General features: G+C 39.8%; 1 protein-coding gene and 1 pseudogene across 3 annotated transcripts in view; one reads left to right on the top strand and one right to left on the bottom strand.

Moving 5' to 3' along the window:
- LOC121935791 (UDP-glucuronosyltransferase 2A1-like) overlaps nucleotides 1-18,076 on the top strand; it is a 56,018-nt gene that overhangs the window by 5,407 nt on the left and 32,535 nt on the right. The window contains exon 2 of one of the 3 annotated variants that reach the window (XM_042477675.1): nucleotides 2,991-3,623. The exons of 1 other annotated variant lie outside the window; for it this stretch is intronic. In XM_042477675.1, coding sequence (XP_042333609.1) covers nucleotides 2,991-3,623 — 633 coding nt within the window. Of the gene's footprint in view, nucleotides 1-2,990; nucleotides 3,624-10,810; nucleotides 11,566-18,076 lie in introns of those variants that run through there. One more of the 3 variants, XM_042477676.1, reaches the window with a different exon arrangement.
- LOC121935817 lies at nucleotides 13,592-13,726 on the bottom strand (annotated as a pseudogene).

Below are 18,076 nucleotides of genomic sequence, written 5' to 3'. Positions count from 1 at the left end.
GGCAGTGGAGTGGCGTAACACCAGCTTTGGGGCAGCATCAGGACATGCATTGTGTGTATGCCATGTCACCAGGAAGCCAGAATATTGTGCCAGTCTGTACTAGCTCTTACTTGGTCTTATCACCAAGTTGCTGCTGATTGACTGTGAATAATCATTTTGTGGGTCCTGTAAAGATATAGCTGTGTTAATCTGTAGAATCAGAATGTAGAGAGATCTTGCAGCACCTTTGAGACTAACTGAAAGAAAGAAGTTGGCAGCATGACTCCTTTACAGAAGTTTGCTCTTCATCTATGATTTTTATGGATACTTCCAGTTTATTGAGAAGATAAACAGCTTTGATACCATATCTGAGAAGCTTTGTTGTTCTTGTCATGTGCCTTCGAGTTGACTCCATTTTATGTTGACACTACCATGGGGTTTTCTTGGCAAGATATATTCAGATAAGATTTGGCATTGCCTTCCTCTAAGGCTGAGAGACTATGACCTGCCTAAGGTCACCCAGTGGATTTCTATGACTGAGCATGTTTTCAAAGCTTGGTCACTCAGGATCCTCATTTAACATTCAAATTACTAACAGCTGAACCGAAAGGGTGCTCACCAGTGGCTCCTCTTCACCCTGAAGTGACCAGTGAGATGCCATAGGGTTCTGGACAGGATTTTGATGTATACATGACAAAATATTGTATATTTTTATCCCTCTTTGTTATATTTTTACTTATTCTTCTTTTCTTCTTTTACCATCTCCTCCTGTGATGTCTGCTGTTGGAATCCAATCTTATAAGAATCCACACAGAGTCCAATCTTCATGTAGGAGCAGTAAGTTTATTCATCCTTAGGCTACTGAGCACAGCCAGTCCCAGGAGAGTGAGATGAGGAAGAGAGAACAATCAATCCCTCTCCAGCTCTCTTAATAGTATATATACACTACAGCTGATATGACTAAGGGCTGTGTCTTAAAGGTACCTTGCATCACACCTCCTGTATCCAGTTTGAGTTTGTTAATATATCTGGCATCTATTGCTGTGAACTTCTTAATTTTCAATTTGAACTGAGATATAGGTGATTATTGTACTGCACAAGCAGACATGTTTAATGTTGGATTCTGTTTGGTATTACATGACTGATTGTCCATATTAATTGTTTAAATATATCCAAACAGAGATGTGGGGAAAAAAAGTTTTATTGTACAACAAATAAGTGGCATTTAGCAATATTCTGGCTCCATTCAGAATAAAAATCTATATATTTATTAAATAAATAATAATTTTATCCACTCCTAATATGGAACCCAGTATGTGTTAAAACCAAATACAGTTAACACAATGGATAATGCAAAAACACAATATAATACAAAAGTAAATGACAAAGTTAACCAAATAATAATAAAACAAACACCACAGTTCCCCATTGACAAAAAATTACTACCAGTTTTAGATTCTTTCTCCTGTAGGGCCACATCATTCTAAAGATTGTAAATCTCTAGCTTTACTTGGGGTGTTATTGTTATTGTGTGCTTTCAAGTCATTTCCGTCTTATGGCAACTCTAAGGCGACCCTGGACATTATCACACAGGAGGAATGTCTCTCAATTTTGAAAGAAAAGAAAGTAGGGCCAATTTGAAAATGAACTCTATTACGCTGATGGTTATCAAACGCACAGAAGAACACAGTGCCCATCCCAAAGCCAAAGTAGTGCGAATGCAAAAGTAATTATCATATGAGTACATATCCTTCGTAGTCTAGAATTCAAATTAGTACAGTGGACCCTTGTTATACGCTGGGGTTTGGTTCCAAGATCCCCCGTGTATAACAAAATCCGTGTATGCTCAAGTCCCATTAAATATAATGACATAGCAAAATGGTGTCCCTTATAAAAAAATGGAAAATCAAGGTAAATTTATACTTTTTTTGGAACATTTTCAAACCATGTATGCTTAAATTCATGTATAAAAAAATCAGTGTATAAGAAGGGCCGACTGTATCCCTACACATGCGCAGTGAGGGCAAAATCGGATAGTGACCTTTTTACACTTCTGGCAGGACTTGCCTCCGGTTCCCGTGCACTTGCCTTGTTTCACGTTATTTGTTCATTCATTACCCTTCATTTCACATTATTTAGGCAATCCGTCAATTCAAAACCAGTCCAAAGCAACCTTGTACTTGGTTTGAGCATTGGACTACGACCCTAGAAGGCAGGGATCGAATCCCACTGGCTGCCCTGGAGCAAGTCACACTCTCTTAGATGCCTCAGAAAATGGCAATGGCAAACCCCATCTGAACAAACCTGCCAAGAAAACCCTGTGACAGGGTCGTGAGAGAGAAAGGGAGAGCCAATCCCTTCCCTCCAGTTGGAGAGGATGAGTTTTGCAAAGGGAAAGAGACAGGAAAGGCTGAGAGGAGGAGGCAGGGAAGCAATGTGGATGTGTGTCTGTGGGGAGGGAGGGCTGCTTCATTCCCAAAACAGTTCCAGAATTACTCGGAGAGGAGAGAAAATCCCTCCACACCCAGAAGGAGGAAAAAATTGCAGCCAGGAAAGGAGCTTGGGAATTGTAGTCTGATTTGAAGGCAATCCAAGGGCAACCGAGACATGGATGGTAAACAATATCATTTGCTTCGTGTAAGAATGTTCTGGGCACTGTGGAGCTATCTGTTAACTGTGGTTTTTTTTTTAACTTGTTGATAGTAGTTCAAGATACAGCAAATAGAGTGGCACAGAAATTGTTTCTCAGCCTGTGTGATCTATACCAGGAATTTGCTCTAGCACAAAGTCCAACACCTTCTTGACAGTGTCTGTGCCAAGGGGTGACTCATTCTGAATTGTTTTGAAATGCAAGGGTGCCCTGAAAGAGCCCAGCCTTTCCTTTTCCCACATCATTTGTCAAGCAGAAAGAAGCAAGACGACAATGTCTGCGAAATGGGTGCTGAGTGCACCCTTGATAATGGTGTTTTTCTTGGGCTCAGCTTCTAGTGGGAATGTCCTTGTCTGGCCAGCTGACTACAGCCACTGGATAAATGTAAAATCTATACTGCATGAGCTCACAGCCAAGGGCCATCAAGTGACGGTGCTAATGCCTTCATACTTCCAGGCAGCTAACTCAAATGCCTCTTTCCCCTTTCAAATAGAAGTGATCCCACTTCCATTCTCAAAGGAGGACACAGATACTTTGCTGCAAGACCTTTTCTACCTATGGGTTTATGAGAAGCATGAAATATCTGTCTGGGAATTTTCGACCAAGTTCTATGACTTTATAATGGAGATGTCTGACATACAAAAATCTTTCTGTGATGGGATTTTGTTGAATGAGAAATTGCTACAAAAGTTGGAGTCTGCTGCTTTTGAGGTCCTTCTTTCAGACCCAACCACGTCTTGTGGGGAACTGCTAGCTGAGAAGCTTCATGTTCCATTTATGTATTCTTTCCGGTTCTCTCTTGGAAACACAATGGAGCGTCTTTGTGGTGGTCTCCCAGCTCCTCCATCCTATGTGCCTGCCAGCCTCGGAGGGCTAACAGACAGGATGTCTTTCATGGAGAGGATGGAAAACATGTTTGTTTATCTTTCACAAGATATCTTCTTCCACTATTTTCTCCTCAAAGACTGGAATAAATACTATAGTGATGTTCTAGGTAAGAACTTGTTCCCAGTTCCGTTCTCAGTATTTTTAATGCCCACATTCTGGTCTGTGCATGTCTGTTTTTGTTATCTTGAATGACTGCAGTGTTTGTTTGGTAATATGGCAGCTATCAAGGGTTGGACATGTATGAGAACCAATCGTGATAGTGAGAAATTGTTCCATGGTCTCTAAATTAAGCATTTTTCTCATAATGTCCTTACACTCTGCTTGTCCCCTATTCTGTTTTTTTTTTAATTCTTCAATCTTTTCCTTTAACTATTTTGCTAGGTTAACTATTTACTTCCTTAGTGACAGGGGTGATAAAGGCCTGTAGATCTATTTTTTGCAGAAGGTTCGAGAGGATTAAGACTAGCAAGGCATACACGTAAAAAGATAGGTGAGCATAGGAGGAAGGGAGAATACCTACAAGGGAGAGATGGAGAGGTAAGAAAGGATTTGGGAAGAGAAGGTTGTAAAAGAGCCACTTGTTTTATAAACACACATACTCATATAGAGAGTGATGATTATGTTAACGTGAAAGCTGGAGAGCTGAGAAAAGAAAATATTGTTCTCTCTCCCCTCCCACCACACACATAGAGACACACAGACACACAAACACACACGTGTTTCTTTCACCCTCTTTAGGCCTGGACATGCAGCATCCTGGGCAAGCTAAATGTCTCCTTTGAAATAGAGGAGAATTCTCCCATTGTGCTTCTTGTTAAACAGTAAGATGGCACAAAGTGGAAGTGCTCTCTATACACTGAATTATTGTTGTGTGCCTTCAAGTCTTTTCTGATTTATGGTGATCCTAAGGTTTTCTGGGGCTGAGAATGTGTGACTCGCCCAAGGTCACCCAGTGGGCTTCCATGGCTGAGCAGGGGATAGAACCCTGATTTCCAGAGTTGCAGTCCAACGCTCAAACCGCTACACCATGATGGCTCTCATATATAGAATAAATTGAATAAATATGTGGCTATTTATATATAATAATATAATATATATATAATAATATATAATGAATGAATGAATGAATGAATGAATGAAATATTTATTTATATCCCGCCTCTTCCGTTTCGGGGATCGAGGCGGGTAACAACATTATATAGTACATAAAGATCAAACATTAAAACCCACAAAAACCCTGCCTAACCCTCCCACCCAAATTTCAAATTACATAGTAGGGCACAGTTAAAATATATAACAACACATCACAATTATTGCACAATCCGCGATGAAAGAGGTGTTGGAAAAGGTTCAATCGGTTCTGGGCAATTTTCAGTCTGGGTAGGCCTGCCATAAGAGAAGGGTTTTAGTCGCCTTTTTGAAAGCCTCCATGTGGATGTAATAAATATGTGGATAGACATATTGATTAAATATGTTAAAACGGATGAAAACGTGCAAAGAATAGAAACAGAAAAGACAGAATTTGAAGATTTGTTTTTATGCAAAATGATCACATTTTTTAAAATCTACAAATAGATACTAAAATTGAGATGGAAGAATAATAAAAGAAGAAAGAATAAAAGAAGGTATGATCATCTAGGTGCAGAATATAAGCCAGACTATAGCATTAGAAAAATGTGTGTGTGTATCTTGGGGGGGGGGGGAGAACTGGAATAAAAAATTTTAAAAAAACATACTATGTAATGGTTTGAAAGAAAATGACTATATAATGTTTCTTTAAAGATGGTATCTAACACCAGAGAGTTTAACAAAAATATACAAACGTGGCAAGGACGAATGTTGGAAATGTGGGTGGGGGGGAAGGTACATTTTTTCACATGTGGTGGCACTGTGAAATGGCAATATTTGTTTGTTTGTTTGCTTATTTCTGGATTCAAATTCATAAGATGATGGAGAAAATTCTAAAAATTAAGATCTCAATGTGGCCAGAATTTTGTTGCTGTTGTTGAATATGACAGGGGAGAAATGAAAAACAACATGAGAAAATTATAATTTATATAGTCACAGCCACATTAATACTATCTGTCCAGAAGTGGAAAGAAAAGATTCAACATTGATGATTGGCTAGTGAAATCCTTAGTCTCACAGAAATTGATCGATTAATGAAACTAATCAAAGAAAAGACAATTAACTGTCAGAAGGATTGGTGAAAGTAAATTCCCTAGTATTGTGCCAGGGCAATTGGAGGAGTCTCAAATGGATTGTTTCTGTTATATCTCTATTTACAGCGCTTATAAATAAAGGATAATAATATAATAATAATATAATAATAATAATATAAATAATAATTTTAAATAAATTTAAAATCTTTATTTAATGTTGGTAGTATTTACTTATTTTTTTTAACTTTGTAATCAACTTTTAGCTCTGTCTTTTTTAATATATTGTAACCACTTGATCCCATTGTGGAGAAAGGTGGAAATAAAACCTGGAAATAAAACAAATAATAAATAATAAAAGATTTTGGAAAAAGAAATAGGGTGAACATCTGTTTTAAATTTTGAGGAATGTTAATGACAAGATATAACATATTTATACATAATTGACTAGCATTATATTATGAACACAGAAGAGAAAAATTGAGAAGGAAAATAGCAGGTTAACCTGGTAATTATGGAATAGTACAGATATATTTGATATTAAGGTTATGAACTGATAGAAAGAAAGATTAATTTTGTATCTAGATAATAAAAGTAGTGAATAGGACAGATAAGGAAGTAGAAAGAACATGGAGAGAGAAGGGATACTGAAATGTAGTCAGAAAATTTAAAATCATTTCTAGATGGGAGATTGAAAAGTTTTTTTGTCTTGCTTTTTTCTTCTTTTGTTTTGTAGAATAAAGGGGTAACGTATAAGCAACATGTGATTTATTAAATAATTTTACTAAAAACAACAAAAAAGTATCTCTTCTATGTAAGATGTGGCCATGGCTACTAGAAATCCACTTGTCCCTCCATATTCGCTAGGGTTAGGGGAACAAGACCCCTGTGAATATGGAAAAACCGCAAATAACAAATACACCATGTTTTTCCCTGAGAGGACACCTCTCTAGGAATCTCTAGGTCCTCCAGTGCAACTCTGTGGTCAATGTCCAACATACACTGACCATAGAACGGCACTTGAGTAGCTACAAATGCCTAGTAGAGTATTCTCTCTAGGGATCTCTAGGTCTTTCAGTGCAACGTTTAGTTAAAGTTGACCACAGAGTTGCACTGGAGGACCTAGACAGTCCTAGAGAGAACATATTAATGAAATCCGTGAATAATCAAATTCGCAAATATCAAAGCCGCAAATATGGAGGGATGACTGTATTCCTAATATCCAGGAGGCAAAGCAACAGCAGACATTTAAAAAATCCCCAGACATTAAAAAAATTCATCTGAGCAAGCATTTTAGTTTTTTAAAAAAGAAGGCATATCTGAGAAAAGGAGGGTTTATAGAAAGTGTCTAACTAATTTGAAGATTAGTAAACAATTCCTTTGATGGAAGGAATGGATTGACTATGAGGTTTGTACTTTGAATCAATTGATTGGTCTTGACAATGAAGTTTGCTGTTTTCAATATTGCGCCTACTTACTAGTTCCCCACAAGTCTATTGTGGCAATATTTACAGTTACAATATCTTTTAGTGTCTGTATGCAGACCATCAGCTCTGAGTGTGTCATCCATCACAGCTGTGTTGGAAATGTTTGCTGGAATCCTATATGACTTGTTACCTTCCATACCATTACATATATCTAGCTACATAGCAGAGGCACTAAGAAATCTTTTTACTGAATTGCAAATATGCATAATAGAACACTAGCAAGGCCTGATGCAATGCACATTGAGACTAGTACACATTGGTCCTATTGTGCATTGGTCCTGGTGTGCATCAAGCACCAATGCACATCTAGCTCTTTGTTGTCTCTGCTACAGTGTAATATAACAGCCCCCTAGTTGATATGAATATTATGCAACTGCGCAATTCTAATTCCCATATACATAAGACCACTTACAAAGATGTACATCCCCAACAGGATTCAAGGCCATAATTTTATCCTTAGAGAAACTGAAACCAACAAGTCAAGCTTATAAATGTCTGTTGGAAAACATTAAATGTGTTGTTAGTGAAGTTAGAGTTGAGTGAACCACTCAACTTAGATGGTTCTGTGCAAATTTACCAATGCAAAAATTGCTATAGCTTCAACATCTACAACTTCTTTAGACCTAAAGCTGCATTTGGTCAAGCAAAGATTAATATTTCATGTGTACGGGACACTATCATGTGTTTTTAGAAGAAAGCATCTCCTTCAAATGTCAGATGTCCAAGCGGGGTTCAGAGAAGGAAGAGGCACTAGGGATCATAAGGATTTCAAAAGAAAACAAGCCTGTGCATCATACATTATAGCAAAGTCTTTGATTGTATAGAGCATGAAAAACTATGGCTCGTTCTTAAAGAAATGGGTGAACCACAGTGTTTGATTGTCCAGGTATGTAAACTATGGGTCATTGTTAAAGAAATGGGTGAACCACAATGTTTGATTGTCCAAGTATGTAAACTATGGGTTGTTGTTAAAGAAATGGATGAACCACAATGTTTGATTGTCCAAGTATGTAAACTTTGCTCAGGATAAGAGGATACCATCAAGACAGAATATGGAGAAACAGAATATTTTCCAATTGGCAAGGGGTCCTGCAAGGCTTAATTTTATCACTGTGTGTTTAATCTGTATGCTAAGTGTATCATGACCCAGCTCCACTACTGTACGTGTCTGCCAGTGTAGAGAGGATAACAAACAGGGGCTGTCATCTTATTGGGGACATTTGCATCCCTTATGCATGCGGATGGTCTTTTTTGGGTGCTTTGGGAGTTGGCATACCTTTCCTCCCTCCACAGCACTCAAAGTCCCCACCATACAGCCATTCTGTGCTTTGCAGTGAGCAGGCATGATTATGAGCAGACAGGATTGTAGAGTGTCTTACTACGTTTTCATAACAAGATACAAAATGATGACATGAACATTGAGATCTGCTGGGGTCCTTCAGGATTTTCAGGACTGCTTTAATCATTTCGTGCATAACTTTTGTGATTAAAGGTCCTAACTACCCTAAAGGGACTAGATCCTGTCTGATCTTACAAGCTAATCAGAGGTCAGCCCTGATTAATACTTGGATGGAAACCGCCAATAAAAAACAGGTGCTGTAAAACTATATTTCAGAGGAAGGAACTGGCAAAACCACCTCTGTGAATTCCTTGCCTAAGAAAACCCTATGAAAGTCATGGGGTCAACCAAAAGTAGACAGATGACTTGAAGGCGCATACACACATATATGGTGATATATTCAGAGGCTTCTGCAATCTTTCCTGCTTGCCATGAGCCTTGGAATGGCCATGTGGAGAAGCTTCAGGGGCTTTTCAATAAGTGGAAGGGAGAATGGCTCATCCTAGAGTAGATCTCCATGTGACTATTTTTGCTATGGTGAGGAGATTACAGTCACAGAGAGGATGGCGGGTTGCAGTCACAGGGAAGCTGGTAAACATACTCTTTCACCTCTTACAAGACAACAAGTTGTCTGAAAACTGGAATAAATACTATAGTTATGTTTTAGGCAAGGGCTTCCTCCTACTTCTAATTATACTATTTTTCTCAGCCACATATCTGGTTTGCATATGTGTATCAGTATGTGGTTTTCTATTGGAGCAACCCCTAAGAATTCATTAGCATAGAGAAGTTGTTTCATGACTTCTAAACCCCACTTCCCTCTCACAGTTTCTGCTGATACTTTTCTTTTATCACTCTTGTTGTGTAAAAGGTTTCCTACTATGATAACCAAGCAGGCATTTTTCACACTGAATGAACATAAAATGGAAAAAGAAAACAAAACCCTGCATAACTTCAGGCATAAGGGGCAAGGTAAATGCTGGAGAAAACTCTGGAGAAACATTTGCATACCCTTCCCCAAGTCCAATGTTGCTGTGTTTTCAATGAGCTTCTCACTCATGCAGTGGTTAGAAATATGAAATGATTCCACTGTAAACAGTGGTTCCATTGTAAACATAATGTAAAGACATATTTTGTCAGTCTGATGGGCAAAATTTAATTATTAGTTTCAAAGGCCTGTTACAGACTGCCAAAATAAAGCTGCTTTGGGTCTCTTTGGAGGTATGCTGTTTAAATGATGCATGAGTCTTACGAGTCCAGAGGTCAAGCCAAAGCCACACTCCATTCCTAAGCACTGGAGTGCAGCTTTGGTGCAGCTTCCAGATTCTTAGGATGCATGCATCATTTAAACAGCATACCTCCAAAGAGACCTGAAGCAGCTTTATTTTGGCAGTCTGTAACAGACCAAAGTGACATTCTGTAGGTTTGTTTTGGGTGTTGGGTGTGTGTGTGTTAAGTTGTTTTTCCCCCCAAAGAGTTCTTTAAAAATATCATAAATTGATTGAAAAGTGACCTTCAGGATCCCCTTCAGTGACAAATGTGTCGCCATATACATCCCCATGTGGCTTACCATCCAATTGTAGGAGGGCATTTAGAGAGTGTACCTATTATCCGTTACTGGTTAGAAGCAATCTCTACCTTTTGATCAATTAGGAACTGACAGCTACAATGTATATATGTGGGGCACATTTCGAAACAGTTATACAGTGGTACCCCGGGATACGAATGCGCCGGGTTACGAATTTTTCGGGATACGAAAAAATCCCATAGGGATTTATTGCTTCGGCTTACGAAGGTTTCTTCGGGTTACGAAAAAACCGCGGCGCTATTTTCCGCCACCGGAGGGCAGCAGAGAGCTATTTTTCCATTAGCGCCTATGGGAATTCGGCTTACGAAGGTATTTCGGGTTACGAAATTAACCGCGGAACGAATTAATTTCGTAACCCGGGGTACCACTGTATTCCAGATAATGCCATCTGCTTCATATGAGAATGTTATTGGTCTTGTGGAATTGTAGGTTAGCTGAAAGAAATGTTTGTTTCAGGCAGAGAAGTTCAATATACAGCAGATAAAAGGGTAAAGGCAGTATTGAACACGGAGGATGTTTCTTGAATTCCCACAGGTGGAATAATAATTATGTGTTTTGGCCTTTTGACAGAATCAGGCTGTGTAATCCATGATAGGATTTTGTCCTAGTACACAGTCCTTTATTTTTTGATAGTGTCCATGCCAATGAACGACAAAGGTAAACTTGATATGTTTTACATGCAAGCGTGCCCCGTTCAAAGCCCATTCTGTCCATTTGCAGCTCCATGAACCAAGCAGAGAAAAGCAGGAGCAGAAAGTCTGTGAAATGGGTGCTGATTGTGCCCTTGATCATGGTGAACCTTTTGGGCTCAGCTTCCAGTGGGAATGTTCTTATCTGGCCAGCTGACTATAGCCATTGGATGAACATGAAATTTATCATACATGAGCTTGCAGCCAGGGGCCACCAAGTGACAGTGCTACTGCCTTCCTTCTTCCAGGAAGTTAATTCAAGTGTATCTTCCTCTTTTCACCCGGAAGTGATTTCTGTTCCATTCTCAAAGGAGGATATGGATATTCTGATACAGGACTTCATCTATACATGGTCTTATGAGAAGCACGAACGTACTTTCTGGGAATTTTCCATCAAGTTGTATGATTTTATGATGGAATTAATATACAGATACAAATCTTTCTGTGACAAGGTTTTGTTGAATGAAAAGCTGCTGGAGAAGTTGGATTCAGCTGCTTTTGATGTCCTTATTTCTGATCCTGGCATGCCTTGTGGGGAACTGCTAGCTGAGAAGCTTCATGTTCCATTTCTATATTCTTTCCGATTCTCTTTTGGAAACACAGTGGAGCGTCTTTGTGGTGGTCTCCCAGCTCCTCCATCCTATGTTCCTGCCAGCCTGGGAGGGCTCACAGACAAGATGTCTTTCATGGAGAAGATGACAAACATGTTTGTTTACCTCTCACAAGACATGTTGTTCCATCATTTTATCTTGAAAGACTGGAATAAATATTATAGTGATGTTCTAGGTAAGAACCTGTTCCCAGTTCTATTTCCAGTATTTTTAATATAAACATTCATAAGGCCTGATTGGTGCATATTTGCTTTTGTTATATCTAATGACTAGCAGATGGAAGCCTGAGATGTTTGGTAATATGGCAGTTATCAAGGGAGAAGCATGTATGAGAAAAAAATCATGATAGTGAGAAATTGTTTCATGGTCTCTAAATTATGCATTTCTCTTATAGTTTCCTTGGACTAGCTCTAACCTTGCTTCTGATATCCTCCTCCTTCTCCTCCCTTTTTTTTGTAATGGTTTCTCCAGCTTAGTCATTTCATTTCTCAGTGATAGATCTTTTCAGGAGGTTCAAGACCATTCAGTATATAGGTTAAAGCAGTACATGAACTTTAAAGAAGTAGCTGAGTTGAATGTTTTCTTATCGTGTGGGAAACTGAACATAGACTATATTGCAGCCTTTTGTATACATCTCTCCCAAAGACAATAGAGTTCATCACACCCAGAAATTCTGTTGGGATAGATGCAGGATTGAAAAGTCAAAACCGGGTGTTATCACACGCAGCTGTGGCCAGGCGCATCCAACCCATATGCAGCCCAGATCCCAGCCATGCTTATCCTGTAGCTTTTCATAAATGGCAAGCTCCCATTTTTGAAGAGCCGCTGGATAAGCACGGCTGTGGTCTGGGCTGCATATGGGTTGCACTTGTCTAGTTGTGGCTGCATATGATAATGCCCGGTTTTGACTTTTTAATCCTGCGTCTATTCCAGTGAGGTTTCCAGGTGCAATAATCTCCAGTGTTGCTGCATTTTCCTTCAGCATTGCATAAGAATGCCCATAGACATCACTGCATCACAGATAGTGAAATTAAGTATGATATTGGCAAAAATATTTTTGTTGACATGATCCACATTGCAAGGATGTTTATTAGCTGTCCAATTTAATGTTAAGAAAAGGATGCAGTCAAAGGCATTGCAACATGGAAGATTGTCCTAGGCCTGTGGTGGCAAACCTATGGCATGCGTGCCAGAGATGGCACACAAAACCGTGTTTTTTTTTTTTTTTTGGCACACAGAGGGTGGAAAAGAAAAGGAACAGGAGGATATAGGTGAGGCAGCTGAAGGACCAGGAGCTGCTTTATCCTTTCTGGATGTCCTGTTGCCCCCAAAGTCCCACCTTTTGCACCGGGTAACACCCGGTGCCAAAGGCCTTTTACTTTAGGCACTTGGTCCCTATAAGGTTCGCCATGACTGCCCTAGGCAATCTCTCTGGTGGGATCTGATATAAGAGCAGAGGTAGAGAAAAAGAAATACAGACCACTGACCATGGAGAAGAAAGGAAGGGGAGAAAACACCCAGGCTGTAGCATACCGAGGCTGGGTCTCAAACAACCTACAGTCTGTCACCTAGTTATTTATGTTATTTACTGTTTGCCATTGGCATATTTCCTATATTCCAATATAACAATTCTGGATATTTTGATCCTTGTGTATTCAGCAAGTTTCCCTCTTTTACATAATTCTATGTGGCTAGGTCATTGGGTTCAATATGCTTTGGAAGCTTATCACACAAAGCAGTTATAGTCCTGCCTTACACAATGTTGTTTTTCCCTGACTGGTCTCCTGGTGGAAGGCCCTTGGGAAATAATCCACTGATGACTCTTTCCTGCTAGTGTTCCACTACTGTTTCTGGTGTACAAATCTCATTCCAATTCATAACAATTTGGGGGGGGGGGGTGTCAGATGGTATTATGAGGGTTTGGTGTAGGCGTGATTTGAATGATTTGAGGGGAAGGCATTGGGAATATGTGCATCAATGTCCTTGGGAGAAGGGGAGAGAGAGCCATGTTTCATGGTGGATGGTGAGGTTTACCATTGATGGTATTCTTTTCCTCCTTTGGCTTGGCAATCTTTCCTATCTTTGTAAAAAATGGATCATAATTGTGTTATGCTAAACACACACATTTAAGGGAGCTTGTGCTGTAATTCTCCAACATTACTGCAGTGAAGTTTTCTTCCTTTCTCCCCGTTTGGCTCTGTGCTGTGTCTACCACAAATTATGCAGTTGAGTTTCCCGCATTTGGGGAAATCGCAGGGGTTAGCACACCTGGAGTGCAATGGATGAGCCTCCCCCTGGGAAAACCACTTTCACCTACAATTGCCTCCTGCACATATACTATTGCAATGTAGTGATATGCTAGTTGGAGAAACTGCACAATACAGCAATGGTGATATAGCACAATTAAAAAAAACTGGAAGAGGAGGGCAGATAGAAAAGAGCTGAAAGGTAGAGAGGAGTACCTGTGGTTTCTGGTGAGAATACTGACAGGAAGAAATGGTGCTGTATTGCTACTGGTGGGAACAGATGTGCAGCAGGGTATGGCAAGAGGGCACATTCAGGTACCAATCATAGGAAAGGAACCAGGGTCAAGAATCATCAGAGTGCAGGAAGGCAAAAGTGTGAAACAATCTTATTGAGCTGGCATTGCATTATACAATGATAGTGAACATTTTAGAAACCGAGGCGTGTTACAGACCACCATTAGGGACGTCCTGAGGACGTCCCAGTTTGAAAAAGGGGTGTCTCTTCTAGACGCCCCTTACCCTATCACGGACTTAGTCTGTACAAAATGGCGGCGCCCTGTTCATATGGGCACCGCCATTTTGACGTAGTGGACTCTCTGCGTCCGCACGTCGCTCGGTGGAAGTGACGCTACAAGTAAGCCCTTTGGCACTCCTGAGAAGGAGTACGATTTCTGTGCTCCTTCTCTGCAGCGTCCGGGAACCACGCCATTTAAAGGCTGCGGTTCCTGGACGCTGCAAGCTGAGGCGGAGCCAGACCGCCGCTTCTTGGCGGTCTGTAACCCGCCCGAGTGCCCAAACTGCAACCCAAAACCCACTTACTTATCACAAAGTGCTGTGTCCTTCTGACTTTGTAGTAACGAACTCCGGCGGACTCTGTGCTGGGGTGATGGTGCATGTACTCACAGAGAGAGCTCTAAGTGTCATAGATTCACCACCAATGCATTATATGCTCAAAAGGCAGCATTATCTTTCTGCTATCTTTCTAAACAGAGAAAGTTGGGAGAATGGGATGGCACCTTAAACTACAAGGAGATACTATTGCCAAGGTTAAAAGATTCCTTACCAGTGTGTATATTCAAAATCTGTATGTGTTCATACATGAACTCCGAGAACATAGCTAGTAATAGAGCATTTGCTGCATTAAGATGGAGTGCGGGCTTGCTTTGCTTCCAAGTTTCATGGTATCTGATTCCCTCCCCCTTCACTAATATTGTTATACTTGAATTTCATGTGTACTTTTCCTCTTCACCTTTTATGGGCTATTCCCATATTTATATATGTGGGAAAGGGGCTCATTTCACTTTACAAGGGTTATTTCTGGGTTTTGTGGTATGTGAATGTCCCACTTTTTTCTAATTATATTTTGATCCTTCACTAGATGTGATTTGACATGTGGCTCAGGAGAAACCATATCAGACACGTCACTTCTCATCTTATTCTAGCTACAGGTTTACAACCAGGTCACGGGTCTAGTGGAGAGTGGTACATTGGCCTACAAGGGGCAGTCCCTGGATGAGATTGTGTATGCTGAGACTGTGCATCTTGTATGAGGCCTTTCTGGAGTAGAAGGAATGACTGTTATATTCTGACAGTGGCATACTCACCGTCTTCAGTTCATGAATCTAGTTCCTGGTTTCCATTTCCTTATTGAATGGTGCAGAAACAGTTTGGGCAAAGAACGTCTTTCTGCTCCCCTAACCAGCTTTTGGCCATCTGATATCATCTATCTTCTGAGAAGAAGCTCTATTCCTTCCCAAGTGACAAGGGTGTTTTTATGTCTAGTACAGAGTGCAAGTTTGATTTTGTTTTACTTGTTTGCCTGATTGTGTTAATTGTATGGATTGCTTTAATAAATAATTTAACTGGCAAATAGAACAATTTACTTGACTTTTTTCGTATGTGAGGATTTGTGGTGGCTCTTTAGGAGATGTTAGCTGAAGATACTTCTTGAATTAGCCATGGATTTTCTTGCTACTAAGGGAAATAAAGCAGTACTTTAAGCACTGTACTTTCTCAACCAGGTAGAAAAATAATTATGTGTCTTGATAATAAGACTGTGTAATCCATGACAGAATTTTGCTCTAACTCAGAGTCCTTCATTATATTGATGCAATTCATTCCAAGAAATAGCAAAGCTGGAAATTTTTAACCAGCCTAAAATGCTTTGAAAGGCAAAAATACCCTGTAAGAGTCCAGCCTTTGCTTTTGTGCCATCATTAATCAAATAGAAACAGTAAGGGCATAATGTGGGTGAAAAGGGTGCTGGTGCTTCCCTGCATAATAGTATTTTTTCTGGGTATAGCTTCCAATGGAAATGTCCTCATCTGGCCAGCTGACAACAGCCATTGTATCAGTTTGAAATTTATCATGGATCTACTCATAGCCAGGGGCCATCAAGTGACAGTGCAACTGCCTTGCTTTTCTCAGGCAATTAATTGGCACCTTCCCTCTTTCAACTGGAATTTCTGTTCCATTCTCAAAGGAGGACGTGGATGCTTTGATTCGGATATTTGTCCATTTGCAGTCTTATGAGATGACAGAATTTGCTTTCTAGGAATTTGACATCAAGCTGTATGGCATTATGATGGAAATGGGGTACAAGACCAGCATTATCAGAAACTGGTGAAAAAGCTGAAGTTAGTTCGTTTTGACATCCTCATTTCAGGCCCGCTTGTACCTTGTGAAGAACTGGTAGCTCAGAAGCCCCATATTCCATGTATATATCCCTCCTGGTTTTCTTTTGGAAACACATTGGAACATCTTTGTGGTGATCTCCCAGTCTGCCTGCAAGTCTAGGAGAGCTAACACACAGGATGTCCTTTATGGAGAGGATGGCAAACACGCTCTTTTGCCTCTTACAAAACATCTTGTTTCACCAAGTTGTTTGCAAAGCCTTGAATGGGCTTTATCACATGTGGCTTTTAAGCCATGATTCCCAAGGTGACACCAATTTCATGACAACGCTTTCCTTCAGGAGCTGCCCCGTCCCCCAGCCACCTTTTTCATTCAGAGGGGAAACCCATGAATGAGTTCCAATAGTGTGATGCTCCAGGTGTGGAAAGCCATTCCCTGGGCAGTCACATTAATGGCAGGCACACGGTGCCACTGTCCCCTCCTCCCTTCCTCTCTCCTTCCCTCCCTTGCGATTTAAAAAAATCCTCTTTTTTCCCTCACATTTGCAAAGCTCTGCAGCCTTTATAAAAAAATAATTTTAAAATGTTAAATTGTGTGAGAAAAGTAAAAAATAAAAAACAATCTACATTTTGGTCTAAATTTTGTCCTACGTTTTGTCCCGGTTTATAGTAGAGAATTATGGCAACCCTATGAGAGTGTGGTTTCATTTTTTCTCTCTCTCTTGAGGAGTCCTTGAGGATTTACATCAGGGAAACTCCATAAGCATCTGGTGGCTGGGAAGACATGGGATTTCCAAGAGTGCACAAGAGAACTATTGTACATTTGTTCCTCATTTTTCAGCATATTTTTTAAAATTATATTAAAATATATACAGTTGTCCCTCCTCATTCATGAATTTAACATTTGTGAATTTAATTATTTGCAAGTTTTTCCATAAGAAGTGGGAAGAAAGGATGAAAACAAACTAGAGGGAGAGGAAGTAGGCTTTTTTCTCCACATGTGCCATGGAAGAAAGAGAGAGGGAGGACAGTTAGGCAGAAAAAGAGACAAGTGGGAGGAAGAGGAAGAGGAAGAGGAAGGGAAGGCTAGCAGGTATGGAGAAAGAGGCAACAATGAAGAGGCAAAGGAACAAACAGGGACAACAAGCAAACCACCCAAGAGATGCTGAAGAGATGATGTGAGTGGGATGAGGTTCACTGGGAGGAAAAAGGAGAGGTCCAGGTTTTAATTTTTTTAATTATTATTTTTATTTTTAAATTAATTTTTTAAATTTTTTCTATAAAACATCACATTTTATCAATTTTTTCACTTTCAGCACATTAAACAATGTATATGTAAATTCTGTGCATATGATATTGTAATTTAAAGGTGTAATTTTAATGTTAGGCCGCTCTGATAGCCTTTAGGGCTGAAAGACAGGGTAGAAATACCATGAATAAAATAAAAATAAAAAATAAAATAAAATTTAATTCTGCCAGTTGTTTATGTCACAAATATTACCATTAGATTCAGTGATATATGGGAATTATGATTTATGAGTAACAATAGTACTGAGGATTCTGTATGGTGTGGTATGAGACACCATGAGTTGCTGAACCGGGTGACACCAGAACACTGTGTCATAGTATTCCCCATCACCATGTATGGATGTGAGAACTGGATGGTAAAAAAATACATATATCCAGATAACAAATAAATCAATTCATTTGAGATGTGGTGCTGGTGAAAAGTGCTGAGGACAGCCAAAAAGACAAACAAATGGGTCAAACCAGAACTCTCCCTGAAAGCCAAAATGATGAAACTGAG

This window comes from Sceloporus undulatus, chromosome 6 (assembly GCF_019175285.1).
Source record: "Sceloporus undulatus isolate JIND9_A2432 ecotype Alabama chromosome 6, SceUnd_v1.1, whole genome shotgun sequence".
Classification (NCBI taxonomy): Eukaryota; Metazoa; Chordata; class Lepidosauria; order Squamata; family Phrynosomatidae; genus Sceloporus; species Sceloporus undulatus.
This window is presented reverse-complemented; position numbering and strand designations above follow the sequence as displayed.